The 24,634-nt window shown below is 44.4% G+C and overlaps 4 protein-coding genes across 6 annotated transcripts; 3 read left to right on the top strand and 1 right to left on the bottom strand.

The window, feature by feature from the left end:
- The first annotated feature begins 387 nt into the window (after positions 1 to 387).
- On the top strand, positions 388 to 3,453 carry fabp3 (fatty acid binding protein 3, muscle and heart). Its single transcript, XM_019874173.1, has 4 exons — positions 388 to 573; positions 1,746 to 1,918; positions 2,864 to 2,965; positions 3,056 to 3,453. Exons 1-4 carry the CDS (start codon positions 501 to 503, stop codon positions 3,107 to 3,109), a joined length of 402 nt encoding a protein of 133 aa, XP_019729732.1. The 5' UTR covers positions 388 to 500; the 3' UTR covers positions 3,110 to 3,453.
- Positions 3,454 to 6,235: 2,782 nt separating this feature from the next.
- Positions 6,236 to 9,047, bottom strand: zcchc17 (zinc finger, CCHC domain containing 17). Of its 2 annotated transcripts, XM_019874178.1 has the most exons (7): positions 8,863 to 9,047; positions 8,512 to 8,655; positions 8,018 to 8,118; positions 7,319 to 7,410; positions 7,160 to 7,260; positions 6,932 to 7,080; positions 6,236 to 6,758 (listed from the first exon to the last, which is right to left on the bottom strand). In XM_019874178.1, exons 1-7 carry the CDS (start codon positions 8,951 to 8,953, stop codon positions 6,594 to 6,596), a joined length of 843 nt encoding a protein of 280 aa, XP_019729737.1. In that variant the 5' UTR covers positions 8,954 to 9,047; the 3' UTR covers positions 6,236 to 6,593. The 2 variants fall into 2 exon arrangements, with proteins under 2 accessions (XP_019729737.1, XP_019729738.1); XM_019874179.1 differs by having other exon boundaries at positions 8,512 to 9,003.
- Positions 9,048 to 9,337: 290 nt separating this feature from the next.
- snrnp40 (small nuclear ribonucleoprotein 40 (U5)) lies at positions 9,338 to 13,330 on the top strand. 2 transcript variants are annotated; one of them, XM_019874174.1, is made up of 10 exons: positions 9,339 to 9,570; positions 9,797 to 9,926; positions 10,000 to 10,093; positions 10,239 to 10,404; positions 11,045 to 11,167; positions 11,483 to 11,603; positions 11,694 to 11,776; positions 11,937 to 11,998; positions 12,146 to 12,249; positions 13,161 to 13,330. In XM_019874174.1, the coding sequence occupies exons 1-10, from the start codon at positions 9,457 to 9,459 to the stop codon at positions 13,208 to 13,210; spliced, it is 1,047 nt and encodes a 348-aa protein (XP_019729733.1). In that variant the 5' UTR covers positions 9,339 to 9,456; the 3' UTR covers positions 13,211 to 13,330. The 2 variants fall into 2 exon arrangements, with proteins under 2 accessions (XP_019729734.1, XP_019729733.1); XM_019874175.1 differs by lacking the exons at positions 12,146 to 12,249; positions 13,161 to 13,330 and adding an exon at positions 12,045 to 12,135 and having other exon boundaries at positions 9,338 to 9,570; positions 11,937 to 12,008.
- A 1,598-nt stretch (positions 13,331 to 14,928) lies between these two features.
- On the top strand, positions 14,929 to 24,610 carry nkain1 (sodium/potassium transporting ATPase interacting 1). The gene is made up of 8 exons (XM_019874180.1): positions 14,929 to 15,218; positions 15,451 to 15,833; positions 18,766 to 18,903; positions 18,977 to 19,057; positions 21,122 to 21,319; positions 21,407 to 21,467; positions 23,431 to 23,512; positions 23,578 to 24,610. The coding sequence occupies exons 2-8, from the start codon at positions 15,780 to 15,782 to the stop codon at positions 23,585 to 23,587; spliced, it is 624 nt and encodes a 207-aa protein (XP_019729739.1). The 5' UTR covers positions 14,929 to 15,218; positions 15,451 to 15,779; the 3' UTR covers positions 23,588 to 24,610.
- Positions 24,611 to 24,634: the final 24 nt, after the last annotated feature.

The following is a 24,634-nucleotide window of genomic DNA, read 5'->3' as shown; positions in this document are numbered from 1 at the left end:
CAAAATTAGTTGTACAGAAAATAGGAAACGTTTTGCTGCCATTTGTATCTGAACAAGGGTGTGTATACTTTTTTTTTAATACACCCACTGTTTCTGAGTCTTGATCCGAGCATACTGCTGTGCTCAACATGCACAACTGAAACCCCCCCTTTTTTTTCATCACAGTGCCGATGATGAAACCTGTGGAGAAATTCTTCAGAATTAAGGTTTCTACTATTCACGTTATGTGACCTCAAGATAAAAAGTCAGCACCTCCACTCACCGCCTTCCTCCTCCCGTGGCAGCCTCTCCTCGCGTAGCCTGATGACGTCACGAACAGCCGGTGTCGACCCAGCCAGTAGGAACGCACCACTTCCTCCTCCTCCTCCTCCTTCGTCATTCTGCATTCTGTCTTTTGCCTTCACTCTCACACACACACACACACACACACACACTCACTCCTTTTCACGCCCGTTTTCACACACACACTCTCCTCATTCCTCCAGCTTTCTGCAGCCATCATGGCCGAGGCGTTCGTGGGCACGTGGAACCTGAAAAGCAGCGACAACTTTGACGAGTACATGAAGCAACTGGGTGAGTCTGTTTTCTGTGAGGCGCGCGTGTGTGTGTGTGTGTGTATATACCTGTGGTGTGTGTGTGTGTGTGTGTGTGTGTGTGTGTGTGTGTGTGTGTGTGTGTGTGTGTGTGTGTGAGAGAGCACATGCTGCTCACCGGTGTGTGTGTGTGTTTGCGCTTTTGCATTTATTCAAAGGGCATACAAGATGGAGAATGGAATAAGGGTGGGAAAGACTGAGGAGGAGGAAGGGTGGAGTGGGTGAGCGAGCACATGGCCCGAATGTGGTGGGGAAGGGCCCTGAATGCCCCCCCCCCACCCCCGCTTGCCCCACTATGGGAGAATGGTCAGGAGGCGGTCACACACTTACATCTGAAAGGCAGCCATTGTAGGGGAAACGTAGGAGAGCTCGCACTTTTAAACGCCGCTTCGAGAGGGATGGAGCACGTGATTGCAAATAGGACATCACTGGACACTTGATTAGGCACGGCAATGCCAGACTTGTGTTGACCGGTGACGTCATTGTGTTCGTCGCGGTGGGCGACTTGGTCCAACTTCTTAAAATAAACGCCATCTGTGCCCCATTTAAATATTTAAGGAAGGTAAATTTTCTAGATTATAAAAATCAGCGGGGGAAAAAAAAGTTTTTTTTGTCCCAGTGGACATATTGTACAATATACATAAAATATTGTGCGCAGAATACTGCCTAAATATCTAATAACAGTGTGTGTGTGTGTGTGCGTGTGCGTGTGCGTGTGTGTGTGTGTGTGTGTGTGTGTGAGTGAAAGAGAGAGGGAAGGGGCCCTGTGCACCATGGGGCGGGGCTTCAAGGTTATTTGCAAGCGCTGACCTCAGGGCATTTTTATAATTGACTCGTCTGCGCCCATCGCCGCGGCACCGGCAGCCTTTCAACCCCCTTGCGGCAATTCTCTTGATCAATGAGCCACTAGATTACACCCACACACACACACACACACACACACACACACACACACACACACACACACAAAAGGCAAAGTGATCACTCTTGTGGTGTGTTTAGGTGCGCACATGTCATTTAGCGTCTGCACAGATGATTGGGGTTCCCGCAGAACATACTGCACACAAAACACAAGTCACTACATGACTGACGCTCACGAAAAGGCTCCCTATTTCCCCGCCACCTAAACGCAACCCTCCGCCGCTGCCGCAGGTGTGGGCTTCGCCATCCGCAAGGTGGGCAACCTGACCAAGCCCACCACCATCATCTCGATGGAGGGCGACACGGTGACCGTCAAGACGCAGAGCAACATTAAGAACACAGAGCTCTCCTTCAAGTTGGGAGAGGAGTTCGACGAGACCACCGCCGACGGCAGGAAGGTCAAGGTGGGTCTGACGAGACCCCTTCAATGCAACGTGTAGCTTCAAAACGTCACTTGGGATTATTATTCACGATATTTATCGATGGGCGACACGTTGCACGACTTGTTAGCACGTCCCCTTCAGTTTGCATGTTCTCCCCGTGCCTGTGGGTTTTTTTTCCGGGTACTCAGCTTTCCTCCCACATTCCAAGAACATGCATCGTATGTTGATTGGATGCTCTAAATTGTCCGTAGGTGTGAACGTGAGCATAAATGGTTGTTTGTATATGTGCCCTGCAATTGTCTGGCGTACCCCGCCCACTGCTCAAAGACAAATGGGATAGGCGCCAGCACGCCCGCGACCCTCGTCAGAGGATGCATGGATATTTATAAACATGGTTTTCACTGAGAGCAGGTGAAAAAATGTGTCAAGACTTTGGTGTGGTGTTTGGAGAAAAAAAAAGTGAAATTATATGTAACTTCCTTTAAAGTTGTTGATATTTACCGTATTTTCCGCACTATAAGGCGCCCCTGAAAGCATTCAATTTTCTCAAAAGCCGACAGTGCGCTTTATCATCCGATGCGCCTTCTGCATGGATCAATATTCTGATTTCTTGGATGTATTTTCAATATTCTGTAAAGCGCTTTGTTACAGCTGCAGCGGTCGTGAAAGCTCTATATCAATAAACCTGTAGTGTATTTATATTCCCTTTAGCATAGCTCCATCTAGTGGATGCATAACGCAACCGTAGCCACAATTGCAGCTTCTATATGTGCCTTATAATGCGGTGCGCCCTATATATGAAAACAGTTTTAAAATTCATTCATTGAAGGTGCGCCTTATACTCATAAGTGCCTTATAGTGCGGAAAATACGGTCATTTTCTTTAAAGTAAAACCCCAAATCAACGCAAAAACCACATCTGCACTAGCATGTATCTCCCACCTTAATTCTTCAACTTTGTGCGTAGTCCGTGGTGACAATAGACAACGGCAAGATGGTGCACATCCAGCGATGGGATGGCAAGGAGACCAGCCTGGTGCGCGAAGTTAACGGCAACGCCCTCACACTGGTCAGTGGCCTCAAAATCAAACCCAAGCAAGTCCGTTTTTTTTGTTTTGTTTTGTTTTTCTAAAACGTGCTGTGTCTGTTTTGGAAACAGACGCTGACGGTGGGCACCGTGGTTTGCACACGCAACTATGAGAGGGCGGAGTGAAGACCCCCCCCCCTCCCCCAAAAAAAACATACTTTGCATCTACAGAGCCCCAAAACCTCAACGAGTCAGCTCATGTTTAACTTCATCTATTGGAAGTCAGTATTATTTAAACTACCTGTGGAACCCCGCCCCGCCCATCCCATCCCCGTCCCCCGCTTTTGAGAACCTCTCCTGGTACAAACACTGAAAATATTCCAATGGGCTGTTGTCGTTTTTCTTTGGAGTATCCCAATTTTTTTTTCCTTTGTGTGGCATTGTGTTGCATGGAGTCCACTTGAAAACCTGCAAATGTTTTCAACCGAAACATTCGGGAGTCATTAAAAGAATCCCGAACTGACGCCAAATACTGTATGTGGAAACTGTGATTTATTTTCTAGCACTGTCGCAGCTGTCCACTGAAAAATGACTCATCTCCCAAGTCGACAGCCAAAAAAAACCGCAAGCTTCTCCCAAGTTGATGGTCAAACAAAATCCATAAAATCCCCTCCAAAAGCTTTAGCTACAAACAAAAGCTGCTCTGTTGAAAACACTCGACTTGTAAACACCATGAAATAAAAGCTGGAATTCCAAATTCCAATCCCAAATTCATCTTTTGATCTGAAACCCAAATGTCTTGAGTTTACAACAAAAACAAAGAAAAAATTGACATTGCCGTTCCAATACTTTTGGAGGGGACACTATCTGCAAGTCGCTGCCCCCCCCCACCCCCCAAAAAAATGTCCCAGTCCAAACTGGCCGTCGAAAAACATTCATCTCCAACGCGTGTGCCGAAGCTCAAATTTGCTTTTCATTTAAAAAAAATAAAATACAAAAAGATTGACACCTTTTTTTTTTTTTTTTTAACTCATTCACTCCCAAAGACATTCTTAAACGTCTTTTCAGACTTGGTCCAGGATTGGCTAGTACTGAATGAGTTAATTGGAACGCAAGATCATGTTTTGTACACTTGCATCCAAAACAAAGCGGCCCCCAGTTGGCAAAGCGCAACTTGTGTCCGCAAATGGAATTTGGCGGAGGCCTCTGAAGTGATCCCAAAGAGTGCGACCGCACTTTCCATCCTATAAATAACCCCCGAGCAGCTCCTGCGCTACGTCCTGTACTGTATGCGTGTGCCCTGGCAAGGTGAAGGGAAAAAATTCCAGGTGTTTTTCCACGTGATTGTTCTCCGGCTCACTGGAGAGGGCGTCATGTGGTCACCACGCGCTGGTAACTCGATGCAAGGTAAGACAGACGGCCCGACACTCTGCAGACACTTTAAGTACACTTACAGTAGATACGCTGCACTGTTGTGGTTGTTTGTACCCAGGCGTAGCAAAATATATATTTTTTTTACACTGTGCATTGTAATAGCAATGAAGTTTCAGGGAAAAAAAAATTCCACCTGTTGCTTTTGTTCTGATAAAAATCTGATGTACTCGGGGAGAAGTACATCAGATTTCGGGGAGAAAAAAAACAAGGGCAGATTCAAAATCTGCGCAAAAAAAAAGTTACTTGCATTGCATCTCTGGTTAAAAAAAAATTGTAAAACTTTGCTGAGCAGCGCTATTTAATTACCAATTTATACTTAAAGCTTTTTTTTCCCCCTCTTTATTTTTGAAAAAAAAATGAAAGCTGTTTCTGATGAGGTAACATTTAAAATTAATGATAAAATATTTGCATAGAGGATGCGCATGCCAATTTTAATTAAAAATTCATCTGAAATTCCAAAACTTGAATCTTATTAATTTTTATGGATTGAACCTCCCTTAGTCCCTTAATAAGCGCACGACAATTTGAGGGATGAAGTGAAAGAAAATTATGAAAATTGCACATGCTGGCCCTTTTTTTTATTTTTAAATTTAAATTGTTTTTAAATTATAATGATCTTAAAAAGCGCAATGTCAATGTGTTTCATAAAAATTGAAACGTGGCATCGTGAACATCTAAATATAACACAGCACTTTTTTTTCACACAGGCATGGGTTCATTCGCAATTGTTTTTTTTAAACCCATGAAGTGATGTCGGAGCAGTGTACAAATATTTTTTTTTAAACGAGGATCTGGCTGGGGTGTTTCAAGCCCCTTTTTTTTTTTTTTTTGGGTGGATGGCCAACTGTGTGGAAGAAAATATTCCTTGTAACCACTGTGGGATTGTCACACCCTCTTTCACGGTATTATACACACACACTCACGCATGCATTGTTCATCTGTAATTGACGTTGTGGGAAATCCACTTCCTGCCTGTAAGCAGACGCTAAAACGCTAAAGAACATAAGAACTAAATAAAACAAAATACCTATGCATTGTTCATCTGTAATTGACGTTGTGGGAAATACACTTCCTGCCTGTAAGCAGACCAGGCTAAATCGCTAAAACGCTGAAGAACACAAGAGCTAAATAAAACAAAATACCCACAAAAATCTCTTCCCGTGATGTTTTCTTCATATTCTGGTGACTGGATTGCAACCTCTGTGGTTGTTTCCCAGTTCCCAAAGAGCAAAACAAAACCAAAAAAAGCTAACTTGCTATTTTGCTGAGCGAATGCTAATGATTTTTTTCCACAGATTAGGACAACGAGGCTGTGCAAAAAACGTCGTTTGTTACATGTTCCGACGGGCCTTTTTTGCAAATTACAGTCGAGGAATCTTGAAGCACATTTTTCCACAAGCACTGTGTAACATCTGGAAAGAATCAACTGTCACTGGGAAGGTAAATTCTTTGTGTGTTCTAATACTTGGCCAATAAATCAGATCTTTTTTTTTGGGGGGGGGAAGTTGGGGGGGGATTCATTGCGAAGTATAACCTTCAAATGGTTGCATTTCAAAAGAGCATTGTGTTAAAACATGGAGGAAGTGTGGGTATTGGCCATACTACACTTCCTGTTTGCGCCTTGACTGCTTCCTGTGTGTGTGTGTGTGTGTGTGTGTGCGTGTGCATGTGTGTGTGTGTGTGTGTGTGTGTGTGTGTGAGACTTGTTGGGCTGTCACCAAAGTTCAGAAAGTGGAGCAGTGTAAAACTCAATGAGGATTTTTACTCATTGGTGGTTGCCTCCGTCATCTTGCTTACAGTTAATCAGGTTACATGGGGCCAGATAACAAAATGGAGGACACGTGTGTTTTGTCTTTTTAGCAATTTACAGTTTGTTTGTTTTTTTAATTTAGAACATGAAATGGGGACATTTGGTTTTAGCCTCGGAAACCAAAAATACTCTGAAACAAAATTTGTCTTGTCGGGGGGGGGGGAAGCTTAGGTCTAGGGAATTTTGAGTCTATGGATCTGAAGGTACCAGAACTTAACATGAAACTGCAATGGGTACTATTGGCTTGAGTGCACGTTTAATTTCCAGGGCCTGAAACCAAAATACTCACAACCATTAAGTTTGTCTTGTCAGCAACATGACGAGGGGGGGAAAAAAATAACGTAACAATCAGATAAATATCCAAATTTGAAACGTAAACACGTCCTCACTGCCGTGGCGGCCATTTTTTGCCCGTGAGCAGCCGTCTCAGCTGCGCTTGTGCGATTTGTGCTTCTTGTGTTTCTTCTTGTGCTTGTGGGCGTCATCCCGCTCGTGACATCTCCTCTTGGGTTTGCACTCGCTGCCGTCGCTGGTGTTGTCGTCACTATCTGACCCTTTCCTCTCGCGCTTCCTCTTCTTCATCTTCTTCTCCTGGCGGGTGAAAGAAGAAAAGCGTCACGTGTGCATTTCTTACTTTTATGACGATGGCTTGGGACCGAGCCCGGCTCCAAAAAGGATCTATACCGGAATCTTCCATCACACTTCCGGCTGGCTATCATAGTGCCCGAATAGTGAAATTGTGATGTCGCCGAGGTTTACTGTACCTTCTTTTTCTTCTTCTTGTCTTTCTCTTTTTGTGCTGCAGCTGCAGCTGGCTGCTGCTGCAGCTGCTGTTGTGGCTCTTCGTCGCCCTCATCAGGCACAAGAGCGTACTGCAAACCGGGTGCAGAGAAGCAGTCCTTTGTGAAGTGGCCTTAAAATAAAAAAATACAGGAGCGACTTTAGATAATAAGGTGGCTTAATTGGAAATACTCTCTTTTTTTTCAGAGCACCTTTGCAGCCACATTTTGTGCAGGTGGTGTTGAGCACGGCCTCCAGTGTGATCCTGTTGCCCGTGTGGTCTCGGAACTGCCTCCGCCGCCTGGCGTCCTGCCTGCACGCGTCGACATGTTCATAACACGTGCGGGTAAGACACAACAAAATGAACATACTCTGCCATAACGTTGTTAGGGTCCAAGTCCCGGCCAGTTCCCTGATTGACAGCTTTCATGGAGAAGGACAGCTTGATTTTCTCACCATTTATCTGACAAGCAAAAAAACACACTTGAGAACTGTCATCGCATCATGCTTGATCGCAACAGGTATATTATCCAGAAAAAAAGTTCCTAGAACCGTAGGTGTGGTTGTTTTGGGGTTTTTTTTTCCGGTGGAAATGTGCTTCAAAACTAAAAGTTCCCAGAACTTTAGGTGGAAATTTGGCAACACACATTGGGAGCTTTTAGGACAGACCTTTTAGTCCCTAGAACTTTAGAGTGAAAATGCAGTTACAGAGACAATGGGCACTTTTAAATCAAAACACTTTTTAGTCCCTGGAACAGAAAATACACAGAACCAAATGTCCCCCAAACCTTGCTGGAAATGCAATGGTTACTTCTGGTTCCAGAGGCAATTCAGTCGGGTGACTCTTTTTGTCCTGGAACTGAATGTACACAGAACTAGAAGCATTATGTGGAAATACCATAGGTCCTTTTGAAAAGTACACAGAAACATTAGTTCCCAGACCTTTAGGTGGAATTGCAATGGCCACTTTGAATGCCTCAAACTAAAAGGTATGAGAAACTAAAACAATCCGAACCAAAAGTACCAAGAACTTTCCCCATTATTGTGTGCATGGACATGTGTGTAATTACCTCCCTCCCGATGACTTTAATCCATACTTTCTCTCCAACATCGACAATTTCTGCGGCGCTCTCGATACGCGTGGCTGACATCTCACTCACGTGTACCAGACCTGAAAGTACATACAGATTGTCAACAACAACAAGAAAGAGACTCCATTTCGTCTTCATTTTTGGCTCTTGCATTGCTTTCCTGACAACTGGCAAGTCTGCAGTTTGTGCAACAGTGCATTGGAACGCCAACCATTATAAAACCCAACCTATGTCTTGATACCTTAACAATTGTTGAAACCATGCATCATAAACTACATTAACTGTTTCCAAATCATTCTCTCAAAGTGGTCAATCTCCAACTTCCCACCAGTCATCACTGCAGCATGAGTCATTTCCACAAGTCTGCACCCTCCTTTCGGGACTTTTACTTCCTCAAATCTTTTTTAAAAATGTATGTATTGCACGAAATCCATTCAAAGCACGCAGTCATCACTTCCCCGCGTCTCACTCACCTTCCTTTTTGTAGCCCGGCAGGCGGACAAAAGCTCCGTAGGTCTGCACGGAGACCACTTCTCCCTTGGAAATGCTGTAGAGCGGCGGGAGGCCATCCAGTCCCGCGGGTTCCGGCTCACTGTCGGACATCACGACTTTTCTACCTATATCGATAATATCGTTCGAGAAAATTGGATTTAGAAATCCCCCTTCACCACAAGCTAACGTCAACACGATACTGGCTAAAACTGAGAATAGCCCGATTTAAATACAGTTGTACATAGCTCAAATGTTTGTAGACGATTGTGTCAAGTGGATCAAGCACGCCGATATAGGTCACATCGGGTGCAAAATCAACATGAAACACTCACGCTTTGTGTTCGCGACAGCTAACTTCGGTTTCACTTCCGGGCAAAGACAATCTGACAACAACCAGTGTAGCCAATCATCATACCACTTCATTTATTTTGTCCAATCAGAGAACTGGTGGCTAGCCTTACTTCCGGTTTCTGCAAGTCTTTTAACCAATGAGATCGCAGGCGCTGTAAATCTTGAAATGCTTCGCTATGTATATATGAATCCGTTTATTGTTTTATTTCGCCGTTTTCTTTATATTGCATGTCCTGATCAAGTTTTTAAACAATGCTGATCTATGGATTGCTGTACACAGGTCGACGTCATTGGTAATCGTCGCCGCCTTTGTTCCTACCAATCAGAGAACGCTCAACTAGTTCATTTCCGCTTCCGGGTACATACCGCCGACCTCAAGCCGTGCAGCCAATCAGCACGGCGACTGCAAATCTCGACCAATCACAACACTCGAACTCGCGGAACTACTTCTCTCTGTTCTCTCCCGATAGCTGTCCGCTTATACACGACCGTGAAAAGGCGGTCATACATTCGTGTTTGTATAGTTAAAGGGACATAATTTCAAAGTTTTAGACGATTTTGTCGAAGAAATTAGCATGATTGAGCCGAAGAAGAGAGTGGCGGACATGGCGGTGGTGCCCTCTGCTTCCTTGAAGAGACCCCGGACGGAGCTGGTGGCGGCGGCCCAGTCTCAGCAGCTCGTGGCCGCGGTACTGTTTTGAGTTTCCGAGTCGCATGAAAATGACGACTAAGCTCGTTAGTTTATGTTTGTAACTTAATAACTGTACGGACTAGAATTTGAAATACGGTCTCGGCGGTTGTTCGTTGTATGGGAGGCTAGGAGTAAGATAGCCCACCAGTGCAACCTAGTGGTGCAAATGAGTAGTTAGTAGTTGTAAATATTTCAAATGGATTAATGTGATTTGACTCCTCTAGGGGCCCCCGAGGTCGTCCAGCCTGCAGGCCCCCATCATGTTAATGTCGGGCCACGAAGGCGAAGTGTATTGCTGCAAGTTTCACCCTAACGGAGCCACCCTGGCGTCGTCCGGCTTTGACAGGCTCATATGTAAGCCGTCACACACAAATGGCATGAAGGCGTTACTGTGCGAGGAAGACATGAGCTATGTTTGTGTCTGCAGTGATGTGGAATGTGTATGGCGACTGCGACAACTTTGCAACGCTGAAGGGTCACAGCGGAGCAGTGATGGAGTTGCACTACAACACAGACGGAAGGTCACTCCACTCACCTACTTTGAAATGATCGCCCTTATTTAAAAGCATACTTTCAAACCCCAAAACATGACTTAGAACTGTTAAATTGTTCCTAAAACACCAGATGAAATTGAAAAAGTAGCGTGTATTTTTTTTTCCTGGTCAGCCTGCTGTTCTCTGCGAGCACAGACAAGACGGTGGGCGTGTGGGACAGCGAGACGGGCGAGCGGATCAAGCGGCTGAAGGGCCACACCTCCTTCGTCAACACCTGCTACCCCGCCCGCAGGGGACCCCAACTCGTGTGCACCGGCAGCGACGACGGGACCGTCAAGGTGAGGTGGCGTGGAATACGATGCCGAATGTATATTTAAAAAAAACATGTAATGTCTTTAATAAGATGTAAAATATCACTTCTCAGTGTTGTGCTTTCTCAAAACAGACATTAGCATTGTAATTTAATAGAACGTAAAGAATGAAACAATCTTGAATTATGATTTTGGCCACCAGGGGAAAGTGTATAATTCTTATGTAATAAATAAAATGAAGACAGTCCCTTTTAAACCCAGTAAATTGCATTACAATGACTTTTTTTTTCCATGGCACATAAAGACTATGTGCCTGTAAGTATTTTTGAATATGCTTCAAGGATTATAAATACTGCAACATTGATGCTCGTTTCATTGTCCCTTGTATGTTTTTTTTCCTCAATATCTGTTAGCATTAAGCTAGCAGAAGGCATAATTGTGATTTTGAATTGACGTTGTATTCATGTTGTTTGCTGAAGTCAACGCGTACAATTTTCTCTTTTTTCTGTGTTATTTAGAAACTCCAATTTTTGCTCACAACTCAAGACAAAAAAATAAAAAAAAGATGTCCGAGCTGTGGCTCATATCTTAAAAAACTCTCAAATGGGGGTCACTCGCAATTCGAGGTACCACCGCATCATGAATTCTTGTACGTATTGCGTTGCAGTTGTGGGACGTGCGCAAGAAAGGCGCCATCCACACTTTCCAGAACACCTACCAGGTGCTCGCCGTCACCTTCAACGACACAAGTGACCAAATTCTGTCCGGAGGCATCGACAACGACATCAAGGTAACAAGGCTTGCTCTTGAATCCGTCATAGCTTGATTGTTGTCAACGTTTAAAAAATAAAAAATAAAATGTTTTAATTAATCGACCCATTCATCCCAAATACCGAAATCAGCATTTCCGTTTAAAAACAAAAAAAAGATGAGCATTTGTGCGTTGCAGGTGTGGGACCTGAGACAAAACAAGCTGTTTAAAAAAAACAAAAAAAACAACAAAAAAAAACGTTTTAATTAATCGACCCATTTATCCCAAATACCGAAATCAGCGCTTCCGTTTAAAAAAAAAAAAAAAAAAAGGATGAGTATTTGTGCGTTGCAGGTGTGGGACCTGAGACAGAACAAGTTGATGTACAACATGCACGGGCACGGTGACTCCGTGACCGGACTCAGTCTCAGTTCGGAGGGATCTTACCTTCTCTCAAACTCTATGGACAACACCGGTAATCTTTTTACGCGATGGAAAAAAAAAAGACTCCGCCAGTCTCTCTTTTCATGCATGTGTTTTGACCGTTGCGTATCTCTGCACGCAGTGCGTATTTGGGACGTTCGACCTTTTGCGCCCAAGGAAAGATGTGTGAAGATTTTCCAGGGCAACGTACACAACTTTGAAAAGGTATTGATTTAATATTCACGAGAAGGATGGTCAATACCGTTCTCTCTGCGTTAGATTTAGTATTTTTCACAGAGTCAGTCATCGGCTAGCAGTGTGTGTCTTTTATTTTTTATTTTTTTTTCTTGAAAAAAATCCAACAATGAGTGATGTTTTCTTCAAGAATCTGTTGAGGTGCTCGTGGTCCACTGACGGTAGCAAAATAGCCGCGGGATCAGCTGACAGGTGACACACACACACACACACACACACACACACACACACACACGCGCGCTCACGCACCAATTCTGCGTCGGAAGCTGCGGGGAAATGAAATGTCGACAAGAGAGCGACGGGAATTCACTCAAAAAAGTGGCACGTTTTTGTGTTAAGATTTGTGTACATTTGGGACACCACATCACGCCGCATCCTCTACAAGCTGCCAGGACACGCCGGCTCGGTCAACGAGGTGGTCTTTCATCCCGAGGAGCCCGTCGGTAAGTTGGCAGTTGCGCCCGCCGACGTTTGAGGGTACAGACGAGCCTCGTCCGATCGCGATTCGGCAACACTTGCTCTTTGGGAATTTTTCTGGAGTGCATTAGAACTACATTTAGTGGCTGAAAATTCATCTTAAAAATATTTTGTGTGCTGTATTTGAAAATTTGAAGCAATTTTTTTGCAAATACTTTTTTTTCTTTAAAATTTGTCTTTAAAATAAAATGACTTTGTAATTGAAAGTATATCACATTTTTGAGATTTTTTTTTTGTTTGAAAATATACAGCTTTTTTTCAGAATATACAATTTTTAGAAGAAACCTACAACAGTTTTTCAAAAATATGACCGTTTTGGGAGGACGTGACTGTTGAAAATCTGAGTTTTTTGATTTTTTTTTTTCTTTTTGGAAACGTATTCCTCTCCTGAAAATAATTTTGAGGGGGGAGAAAATAGTACCTATTTGTAAATATAACTTGTGGTCAAATGTGCAGTTTTTGGAAAAAAAGATTTCCAGAGACAACTTATTTTGAAAATATGCTACTTTTGGGGAAATATGACTTTTCATTGAAAATACAATTTCAATTTCAGGACTGTGTAACCTTCTCAGAAATATAAATGTGTATTTTTTTCCCCCAAAAAGAATTGTAAGAAATATGCAACTTTTACAGTCAATACTTATTGAACTAATCTACTTAGGGAATTTTTCTAAAACTGCTGGAAACATGTTGATGATTTGGGAGGGAATTTGTATTTTTGCTAGCGCTCATTCACGGTCTCAGTGGCCACAACCTTTTTTTTTTTTGGGCTGTGAGCATTGTTGAAGTAGATTGGAACTGTAATTCCATGTGTAAATATTGAGTGTATCTGCTTTTCCAGCGGCTTGCTTATGTTGCGCTTTCTTTGTCTCCCCAGTGCTCTCTGGTGGCAGTGATAAACGGCTGTACATGGGAGAGATTCAGTAGCAGATGTGCGCGTGTGCAATTGTGTGAGTGCGTAAGAACATCGGCAATGATTTTTTTTTTTGTAACGCTTATGTTTTTGTTCTTTTTAATAAAATTCACTGATTCTGTAAAGGAAAAAAAAAGTCTTCTCTTGTTTTATCAGTCACCCCCAAATGAACTTTCAGAAGATTACCAGAAGTTGTTTTTTTTTTTTACCATGACTTGAAATGTTAGCTATCTCTATCTTGAAGCCTGTATAAGAAACAATTAGATCAAATCGTAACTTTCTTCCTTTGTGAAGTACTCCACAAGCAACCAAACTAATGTGAACCCGAGTTTAATTCAGATCTGGTCCAGTTTGAAAGCCATTTCGCTATGTCTGTGCAGGCTGTCAACTGTGATGTCCGGATCATTTTTTTTGTGATTCATGTTTCTAAACTCAATCCAGGTATGATCCAATTTGAAAGTCGCTGATAGTGTAGTGGTACACTCGCCTTACTTGTGTGCGGGCAGCGTGGGAACCGATTCTCATTCAGTGTGAACGTGGCTGCGATTGGTCGATTGTCTCTATATGTGCCCTGCGACTGGCTGGCGACCAGTTCAGGTTGTAGTCAGCCTGAAATCAGCTGGTATAAACTCCAGCAACTCCCCGCGACCCTCTTCAGGATAATTGGAATAATTCTCAAACTAAATTTAATCTGGATCTGGCGCAGTGTGAATCGAATGTTCTGTGTCTGCTATAACGTGTCATGTTTACCAACTTTAAATGACTGATCCAAGTTGAGTGTCATCTGCTGTAGGCACAATCTGTAAATTTAAATGTCTGTGGGGGGGCGGTTTCCCTTCAAACTGCCTTAAGTGCCAAATTGAATTCCGACGTAAACATCCGCTGGTAGGGAAAATTGATGTGTTTGCATGATCTGCAAATGACAACGAAATCCAGAACCGAAAACATTGACGCACACCTGAACAGCCTGTCAGCACATCTTGATAGGTCATCCTGGCGGGTCCACTCCCACCCATCCAAACACCGGGCCACACAGAAAAATGAAACACTTTTTTTCAAAGCCGTTGACTATTTGATGCAGCTATTGGGAAAAAAAAATACCCTAAAGATTGTTTAAACATAGAAATATAAACACAATGTAGCCAGAAACGACAGATAGCATCTACTGGCAACAAATGACGGACAAACTGGTCAGCGCATCCCGATTTGTTCTGCTTTTATTTGAATCTGTATGCTTGCGTGTGTTCATCCATGTGCGCAACAGATGGAGCTGTATAACTTAAACACACACACACACACACACACACTACTTTTTTCTTTTTTTTTGTAATCTTTGATGTGTTTAGAAGGACATTTGAGAAGAGTTAGTAACTCGTAGGCTGCTCCGATCTGGTAGATGTAGTACATGCCCATGTACGACTTAAAAAGTATATATAATTTTAGTAGCTATACCAATTATGAGTCTTTGTTGCAGTGTAACTTTTTCTCAACACTTTTGATATATCAACCTCCAGGTAAGTGTTCTACCAGGCCTTTTATATTTGTGGTGGCTGATGATGTTGCTAATGATAGTGGAAGTAAAGCCGAGTAGCCAGCCGAGCGTCTCCCCGGGCCAATAGTGCGATCCCGCCCGGCCTTCCTCCATCCATCCCCGCTGCTGGGCGTGCGTGCATCCGCTCATCCGCGTCGAACCCCCCCCCTGCAGGATCCACGCAGCTCCTCCTCGAGGGGGTCGCCGCCCCCCTCCCCCCACTTCCACCACCTCTTCGCTCTCCCGCCCGCCTCTTTCCCCTCACTCCTCCGGTCCCTCCTGCGCACACCCCGGCATCGATTGTTGACAAAAGACGGCGAGGAGAGACGAAGCGAAGGAGCCTGTTTCCCCACTTGGCCCCCCCACCCCACCTCCCGGACACCCAAATCTAACCGTTTTTCTTGGAGGGTGACCGACGGAGAAGACGGAACGGGAAGGCGGCGAGCGGGGGAGCCTCACGGGGGTCCGCGATTGTTGTTCATCCGAACGTGGTGAGTCACAACGGGCTGCTTTGTGCGTCCCGTCGCCGGGCGGGGGGGGGGGGGCGAAGCCTCCGAAGACACGCTGCGGGTTCGTTCCCCGTGTGATCCCGCTATCATATGATGCTCATTTCTTTCTGTCTGCAGCCTGCGGCCCATCTTACACATTTCTCCCCTCTCTTTGTGCCTTTGTGTGTGTGTGTGTGTATGCATACCCCCCCCTCTCTCTCTCCCCTCCCTCCAGACCCTCCGGAAGGTGTGGCCGAGGTGATTCGCTTGTCGCTGGTGGTCTGACCGCAGCGGGCCCGGCGCGAAGCCCTCTTTCAAACCCACCCCACCTGGAAGAAGACGAAAATAAATTGAAAATACGAGCATAAAAAAAAAATGTGTCCCCCGCTGTGAGGGCCAGCACCAGTCGAGCTTCGGAGGAAAGGAGCGAGGAGGCGGCAGGAAGGGGCCTCCTCAACCCGGAATGGTGTGAGTTGACACGGCCAGGCAAGTCTGGATCTGAGCGGGGAGCCGTCCTTCCCCCGGAGCCTGCGCGGCCCGAAGCCGCGTGCCGAGCCCTCTAAGATGGGGAAGTGCGACGGGAGATGCACGCTGCTGGTCATATGCTCCCTGCAGCTGGTGAGTGCCTAACAACAAGCAACAATCCTCCGCTTTACTTCACATTCTTTGATTCGCACGAAACAAACAAACAAAAAAAATCCCCATGAGAGTGTTTATTGCGTAAAGTCAAAATCAAGTTTTGATCCCGAGCCGATCCAGTTTCCATGAAATTGTATGTTTTAAAAGTAGCATCAAACCTTAACTTTGATGCTGCTGGATTCAGTTTGAATCAAACGCAAACTTTGCATTCCGTCTTTCATGAAAGGTGCTTTTATGCAAAGTCTGTAAAATGTCAAAATGAATCCAGATTGGATCTATCTTGAATGAAATCTGCCATGATTAAACTGTCAAATGAATGTCAAACCAAGTTCACCCTAGATTGGATCCCGTTTGAATGACATTTGAACTTCATATTAAGGTCTAATACAGTCGTTCTTAACCTTGTTAGAGGCACCGAACCCTTCATTAGTGAAAAATAAAAATATGATTAAGAACCACTGGTTTAATGTTTACCTAACCCAATCTAAAGTTTAACCCAGTTTAGATGAAATAAGAAATTTCTATGGTCAAAATGTCATGCCCGATAAAGTGAAACCAGATGTGATCCACTTTCCATAACATTGTGTTTTGTATATGCAGAGTCTGGAAAATATAATGTGTAATTTAATCTAGATTGACTCTAGTTTGAATGAAATGTACTCTATGTATGCCGTAAAACTGTCGAATCAAGTGCAATCTAGATTGGATTCGTTTTGATGAAATGTGAACATCGGATTCAGTTTTGACTCTTGATAATAGCAATTTACTAAATTGAACCTAGAATGCGAGACGGTGGGTGACTGGTTAGCGCGCTGGCCTCACAGCGCAGAGGTGCAGGGTTCGATTCCGGCTCCGGCCTTCCTGTGTGGATTTTGCATGTTCTCCGTGTGCCTGAGTGGGTTTTCTTCAGGTAATCCTGTTTCCTGCCACATTCCGAAAAACATGCATGGCAGGTTAAATGCAACACTAAATTGTCCCTGGGTGGGATTGTGAGTGCGAATGGTCGTTCGTCTTTGTGTGCCCTGCGATTGATTGGCTGGCCACCAGTTCAGGGTGTCCCCTGCCTACTGCCCAAAGACAGCTGGGATGGGGTCCAGCTTGCCCGCGACCCTTGTGAGGTTATGTGGTTTAGAAAATGGATGGATTGATGAACCCAGAGCTAATTAGGTTTCCATCAAATCTCTTGTTCATGCGATCAATAAAAGGTAACGTCAAGACCAGCTCAACCTTGAATCAAATTTGGCTTGTGTATGCTTTCAAACCAGTGTGAAAACAAGTTCAGTCTAGGTTGGATTCACTTTGAATGAAATGTGAAATTTGTGTTCAGTCAATCATCAAGATGCAATGTTGACCAAATTTCATCCAACTCAAATCCACTTTGAGCGGAATATGAAATTAATATTCATATGGAGTCCTGATAGTGGTCGTCATGACATAATGTGTTTACCGACCTTATTCCAGATCTGATTCAGTTTCCATAATATGTGACTTGTTAATGTTTAATCCAGATCCAATCTTGTTTTTCTCTCAAATCTCTTATGCATATGCCATAAAATTAATGTCGTACCAAATGTGTGTAGATTAGCTCCAGTTTGAGTGAAATCTGAACTCCATATTAAAGTGTAATGTTCGCTTAATTGAATCCAAACGTGATCCACTTTGAAGGGAATGCGATACACCCTGCAAGATGTCGAGTCAAGCCAATCTCCAGATCTGATCTGATTTGAAGGCAATTTGATTTTCAACATTTTTCATCCCGCAAACTCTCACCTTTATCAGGTTTAATCTGGATATGATCAAGCATGAGGGAAATTTGCTGTGTAAATCCATTCTGTAAAAAAATTACTTTATCACAAATCTGGATCTGATCCAGAATGCAAATACATAAGTAATGTAAACATGGAATATCTCATTACTCATATTTGGATGCATCGATGCGCTTCAAATCCTGAGTTTATGAATTGCACACTTTCTCTCCTTCACGGGTGTTTCGCAGATTATCTTAAGTATTTATGGTCGCGCAACTATTGTTTCTCCCGGTAATCACAACTGCGACATGATTTATGCAGGGCTGCGCTTTTACTAGTACGGCAAGGCAAATAAATCAAAGAGATTGCATACCAGATATCTTGTTATCGCTACAGATAGATAACTAGACAAATTGCTGCATCTGAAAGCCGCTGTACAAACACAGCCGTTGCTTCTGGGAGCAGTTTTCTTTGAAGGAATGGCTCATAAATTCCATATCTGATGGTAGACAGTATAAGACTAGTGTATGCAGGAGGGTGGTTGCAGTTAGAATTTCCGAGGTTCCTTGAACGCCTCACATCAATGTTTGGCACTGTGTGCTGCTCCGGGGTATAATTAAAGCAGCGTGCTACATGCGGGTTAATCAGACATTTTTTTTGTCGAGTACAGTCAGTGCTTTGAGTTGCAGCTGCTTGTAGCTCGCGCGTGTGTGTGTGTGTGTGTGTGTGTGTGTGTGTGTGTGTGTGTGTGTGTGTGTGTGTGTGTGTGTGTGTGTGTGTGTGTGTGTATTTGTCGGAATATTGGCGTGTGAGGTGAGTTCTTTGACCTCAAACATGCTCCGGAGGGCCCCCATTCGCCATCTGGTCTTCATTCTGGAGTTAAACTTAGCAGCTCCATGCGTCTAAAAATAGATGTTTTTTTTTTTTTTTGTCTTGTCCGAATGTAATAAGTGTGTAACACGAGCCCACCGTGATGATGGCATTCTGTGCGCGTGTGTGCGTGTACTGGAGGCCATTGTTGGGATTGCGGGCCGTACATCCTCATTAGTTTGGAGTAGGGTGTCTTTAGGCTCCAGGCAGTTACCATGGCAACAACAGCTGCAGAAGCGCGCATGTCGCCAGCATGTTCTAACGGGACTCCTTGGTTTTGTTGCGATCCCCAGGTGGCCGCCCTCCAGAGGCAGGTGTTTGACTTCCTGGGTTACCAGTGGGCACCCATCCTGGCCAACTTCCTGCACACCATGGCCGTCATCCTGGGCATGTTCGGCACCGTGCAGTTCCGATTCAGATACCTCATCTTTGTGAGTACACGGCAGACAATTTGGGTTTCTAAAAATAGCCGGCTGTGAGGCAAGCCTGTTGTGTTATTTGTAGTATGCAGTGTGGCTGGTGCTGTGGGTGGGCTGGAACTCCTTCATCATCTGCTTCTACCTGGAGGTGGGCAACCTGTCTCAGGTCAGTTCGCCGCTCGTCAGTCTCATCTTGATTAGAGAACCTGATACTTGCTCCGTTTAAAGGACTCAAGATCAGGGGTGAACTTGTAATTCACACCACGATGAATACGGGTCTGACCAGTTTGAATAAAATGTGCTGTGTACACTGTAGAACTACAGTCAAACTAAATTGAATCCAGATCAGATCTGGTTTGAATCAGAATGCGATGCGTATGTGCAAATATTGTAATTCAAACCATCTTTAATCCCGAGCTGTTCAGTTTGAATGAAATTTGCTCGGTGCATGCACTAAAACTGGATTATCAAACCAGATTGAATCCAAATTGGATCCAGTTTGGATGAAATTTGCTTGGAGTATGTTGAAAATGTAACAACAACCCCCAATTTAAAACAGATCGGATCCAGTTTGAATTCAATTTTTGATGTGTATGACCTATCTGGAAACTGCAATATCCAACCAAGTTTGATCCAGATCTGATCCACTTAGAATAGAAGTGGCTGGGCAACGCAAACGACCGCTGGCCGCTAATTGGCCGAGCAGATTCAGCATCACAATGGCGACTTTTGTGGCAAGAAATGACAAGCCAAAAGGACACATGGCAAAGTTCCCAGACCCTGCTGTTGGACTCCTCTGCAACTTCAAATACACTCAGGGGGAAAGTCAATGAGGCAATTGGATCCTTCTTGTATTGAAAAATAAGAGCAACGTAGCAGCAGAGTAGCTTCAAGGCCTCCAGAGACGAGCGAGGATGGGGGGGGGGGGCAAGGGGAAAAAATAAGATCACCAATTTCCCCCCCACACACACACACACACACACTTCTTTTCCTCTCTTCCCCAGTGGTTTTGCAAGTAGTGGACCATATTACAGCAGCCGCAAAGTCGCCCTCCCTCCCTCTCCATACCCACAGTGCACATCCCTCACGCTTTTTACTGCTTTTTTTTTCTTTTTCATGTGCTATTTTAGAGACCACTGCAAAGCCGACTAAGTTGAACTCCTTCCCCATTAAACAACAATGTAACCGTTACAGTGTTTTGCACGCCATTTACATCAGAAAGATCCATCGGAAGCGTCCTTAACAAAGTGCTCTTTATAATATTTATACGAACATGGTGATGGTGTTCTACTACTGCAAGAGAATTCGCCCGGAAGGAAGCCTGTTACATTAAGACCCTTGATAAATGATTACTTTGTTATTCTGTGTTTTTTTGTTTTGTTTTTTTTAAACTGGAATTCTATTGAGGGCGGTCCAGTGGTTAGCGCGTCGACCTGACAGTGCAGAGGTACTGGGTTCAATTCCATCTCCGGCCTCCCTGTGTGGAGTTTGCATGTTCTCCCCGGGCCTGCGTGGGTTTTCTCCGGGTACTCTGGTTTCCTTCCACATTCCAAAAACATGCATGGCAGGCTGATTGAACACTCTAAAATTGTCCCGAGGTGTGAGTGTGAGCGCGGATGGTTGTTCGTTTCTGTGTGTGCCCTGCGATTGGCTGGCAACCGGTTCAGGGTGTCCCCTGCCAACTGCCCGCAGATGGCTGGGATAGGCTCCAACACCCCCCGTGACCCTTGTGAGGAGAAGCGGATCGGAAAATAAATAAATGAATGAATGAATGAGTGGAATTCTATTGAGGAAACTCCACAAATATTGATTAAATAAAACATGACTGGAAAACATAGTCAAGGCAACAGGGGGTGTTCTGAAGCGTGATCCAAAGGCTGCTGGAGCCAATCTGACTTCTGGGAAAAAAAAGAAAAGTTTAGAAAAGGCACAATAACAACAGTAGTTAATTGTACTGCGCTAGGTTTTGTTGGTAGGATGAAATTGTCATCACAGTTTGAGGCAGCCATTTTGGGTGAAAACAATCGCCCCCCAAATCAGCTCCTTCAAACCAAAAATGGCCGACTTCCTGTTCAATTTTCGGTTATGGGCCTTTGAGACTTGTGTTATCACGCGTCCACCCACTTTTGTGACAGTCAATAATACAAATGTCAAAAGATTTTTTTTTTTTTTTTTTAATGACCAAACCTCAAATTGAAAAAAAAACCCTCATGTGTCTGAATGTGCGTAGGACAGGGACTTTCTCATGACATTCAACACATCGCTACACCGTTCCTGGTGGATGGAGCACGGTCCCGGTTGCTTGGTGACGCCAGTGTTGGATTCGCACTTGGCCCCGGACGACCATCACGTCATCACCGTCTCCGGCTGCCTTTTGGACTATCAGTACATTGAAGTGCTGAGCTCGGCCATCCAGGTCCTGTTGGCCGTAAGTATGCAGGCAGGCACGCTACATCGTCTCAAGGCTGCACGCTACATGCAGTATGTATGATGAAACTCTCTTGTCTTTGAACAGCTTTTTGGTTTTGTGTACGCATGCTACGTGAGCAAAGTCTTCCAAGACGACGAGGACAGCTGTGAGTGTTTTCAGCGTCATCCTCTATTGAATGTCTTTTCCGGGAAGTCGTAATCAAAGTTTAGTATCGTTATCACAATTTTAAAGTGAGTTCACGTTGGGTACAGTGAGGCAACAAAGTGCAAAGCGAATCTTTTGTGTCAACATGAACAGATTGAAAATGGCATTTTTTCTTTTTAGAATAATGAAACGTCAACCCAGCCGCTGGGGGGCAGTGCCCTCCCCTGGGGGTGCACTGTTCCCCAGTGCCGGTCCCAAGCCCGGAGGAATGGGGAGGGTTGCGTCAGGAATGGCATCCGGCGTAAAACTTTTGCCAAGACGACCATGCGAGTTGGTAGGACGGTTTACAGGGGCGGATGGAAATTACTGACTCGCTGTGGCGACCCCTGGATAGGGACGTGCCGAAAGGAGAAGAAGAAGAAGAAGAATAATGAAACGTCAGTCCTATCACTTCTTTTATAGATCAAATGAATTGCAAAGTTAAAACGCGCTGCGAAAAATATGTCGCGCAAGCCATGATGCCCGTGAGCCACAGGCTGATTTGCACTGTAGTTGTTTACCAAGTTACAATACAATACAATACAATACATGCTGATTTATATAGCGCTTTCACAACAGCGGCAGCTGTAACAAAGCGCTTAACAAAACAGTTAACATAAAGTAAAATAATAAACACAACACATAACATAAAACACGGACAGTCGCGCAGTCCTAACCACTTTTCCGGGACACGCTTTGTTGTTGGAAGCAGTTTGAGATGAAAGAGGAGAGAATCAAAGTGTCCTTTCACCAAGTTGAAAGGAATTAGTTGTAGAAATGTTGTATGACTTATCCATACAAAATTTGGGGCATATTTACAAATAAGAGACATCAAATAATTAGCAAAATTCGTATCAGCATATTCCCGATGTAATAGAACAGTCGTTCTAATTTGATGTTAAAATCCATTTGGATTTCATTTGCTTCATTTACAACACTCACAGTACCTTAAAATGAACTTTTTGGCTAAGCACATTATCCCCCCCGAAAATATTTGACCTTTAATTGAGGTTATTTTGTGGTATCACGTAATTATTTTCGGACTTCCTGGTTGTAGGGAAGACGCATTTTATTTAAAGACACAGTGCCCTCTAGTGGATTTTTATTCGTAGCGCATATACTGTATCATATACAGTATTTAATAAAAGAGATGGCTCAACCGTCTTGAGTTAAGTGAGGGGCATCTCTTCACTGGGATGCAGTCAACCAAAATGACATTTGTAAATCTCATTGTCAGTTGCACCGGCCATGAGCCGGGCGCGCCGCATGTCACTGGTGCGCCTGGGTTACAATGTGGCCGATGTCAAGGATTCCCTCGTGATCGTGTGATCTGTCCATGTGTGTGATTGGAATATTCCTGCCTGTCATCCTGTGTGTGAGCCCTCTGTGCGTCTAAAGCCTGACAAATGAAGGCCTGTGGTTCAACAGTGACACGGAGCTGTCACACCGTGAAGCGCGTGACCCATGGGTGGGTGTTAGGGCGTTTTGTTGTGAGACTCATGGAGGCCACGCATTTTTCATCATTAATATTCCAATTCTGCCGAGCTCCAGATGTGACATGGATAAAAATTTTATAAATTGTGTCCTCAATAGAGATACAGTATAGCATGGGCACAAAATACTTATTTGTGGGTTTGATATAATTCCTGTGAACAACTTGTGGACGTCTAGATAAGAAAATGGAGCGCACCTTCACTTGAAACTGCAATACCGTTATGCTCTGTATTTCTGGAGGTGTGCTCCATTTGTGGGCGATTTAAGTCTGACTCGGGTCTCATGAGCGGACCACCTCTTTTTGTGCACATATTATTCCTCTATTGTGACCACAATTTTTTCACCATGTCATGCCCGGAATTCTGACAACGCAGTCAGACATTTGATGGACGCAAAACAAAACCAATCCATCCTCTCTTTCTCTCGCCCAGTCGACTTCATCGGCGGCTTCGACTCATACGGTTACCAGCCTCCACAGAAGTCCTCGCACCTCCAACTGCAGCCTCTCTACACGTAAGTCAGACTGGTCATCTTGCTCGCCTCTTTTCAGTCCTAACATGTCCCTCTCTGCACCCCAGGGCTGGCTAATGGGCGCTTGCGCCACCTTCAGGCTGAACAGTGCCACTGCGGATGGAAACTGGTTCTGGCTCCCCCCCAAACAGAGGACTAGCTTATCCTGCCTTGGAGAAGACGTGTGTGTGTGTGTGTGTGTGTGTGTGTGTGTGTGTGTGTGTGTGTGTGTGTGTGTGTGTGTGTGTGTGTAAGACTACCATCCCTGAATGGAATGTACCAAGCTCAGGGATGAACCAGCATGTCGAAAGGATTGCCAGATAGGATGAACCGGAGTAAGGAGACAGCCGATTCACCGCAGACACACGTCTTTACCAGTTAATAACACAAATGTTTGTAGTGTACTACAGGATGTGTGTGTATGTGTCACAGGATTACCCGGTGTTGTAAAATGGCACCGCACATCATTGTTGTTGTGGGAGGGGGGGGGGGGACACACCCGTCATTTCAAAAAAAAAAAAAAGAGAGAAAAAAAGGAACAAAGGCGCAGCTCATTGTCATTTTAGAATATGTTGATGTCAAATTAGAGCAGTCTTGAAATTTCTGCTCCCAAAGACATCTGCAGCCAGCCCACAAATCATCAACCATGTGTCACCAAACTCCGACCACACTTAGATGCATATTCACAAGATCCACATTTTATTGTCGGCCATTTGTCTAGGATGCCCACGTCAAATTTGAGAACAATCAGGTGAATTCCTGAAGAGGGGTTGGTTGTGCAGATGGCTTTGGGACCCGACATTAGTGTGTCTGTTGGGATGGGGGGGATACTGTGCATGTAAATAACCAGCCAATGACTGATTTTGATTAGGAAAAAAAAAAGACGGGCTTGAATTAGGTTGTGGAGGGGATGGGGGGGTATATATTTTGTCTTCATACCCGTGTTTCTTGTTGGTCTTCTCACTCTCTGACACTTTTTTGTCTGTCAAACGGGAGGTGGGAGGAGCGAAGAAGTGAGACAGGTACGAGGTGAACATCTTGACGACGTCAAGGTGCACGGTACAGTTTGAAATAATAAAAACACACTTTCTACATGATAAACAACAGATGGTGTCCTCACTGGAT

This window comes from Hippocampus comes, unplaced genomic scaffold, assembly GCF_001891065.2.
Source record: "Hippocampus comes isolate QL1 unplaced genomic scaffold, H_comes_QL1_v1.1 scaffold166, whole genome shotgun sequence".
In the NCBI taxonomy this organism is placed as follows: domain Eukaryota; kingdom Metazoa; phylum Chordata; class Actinopteri; order Syngnathiformes; family Syngnathidae; genus Hippocampus; species Hippocampus comes.
This window is presented reverse-complemented; position numbering and strand designations above follow the sequence as displayed.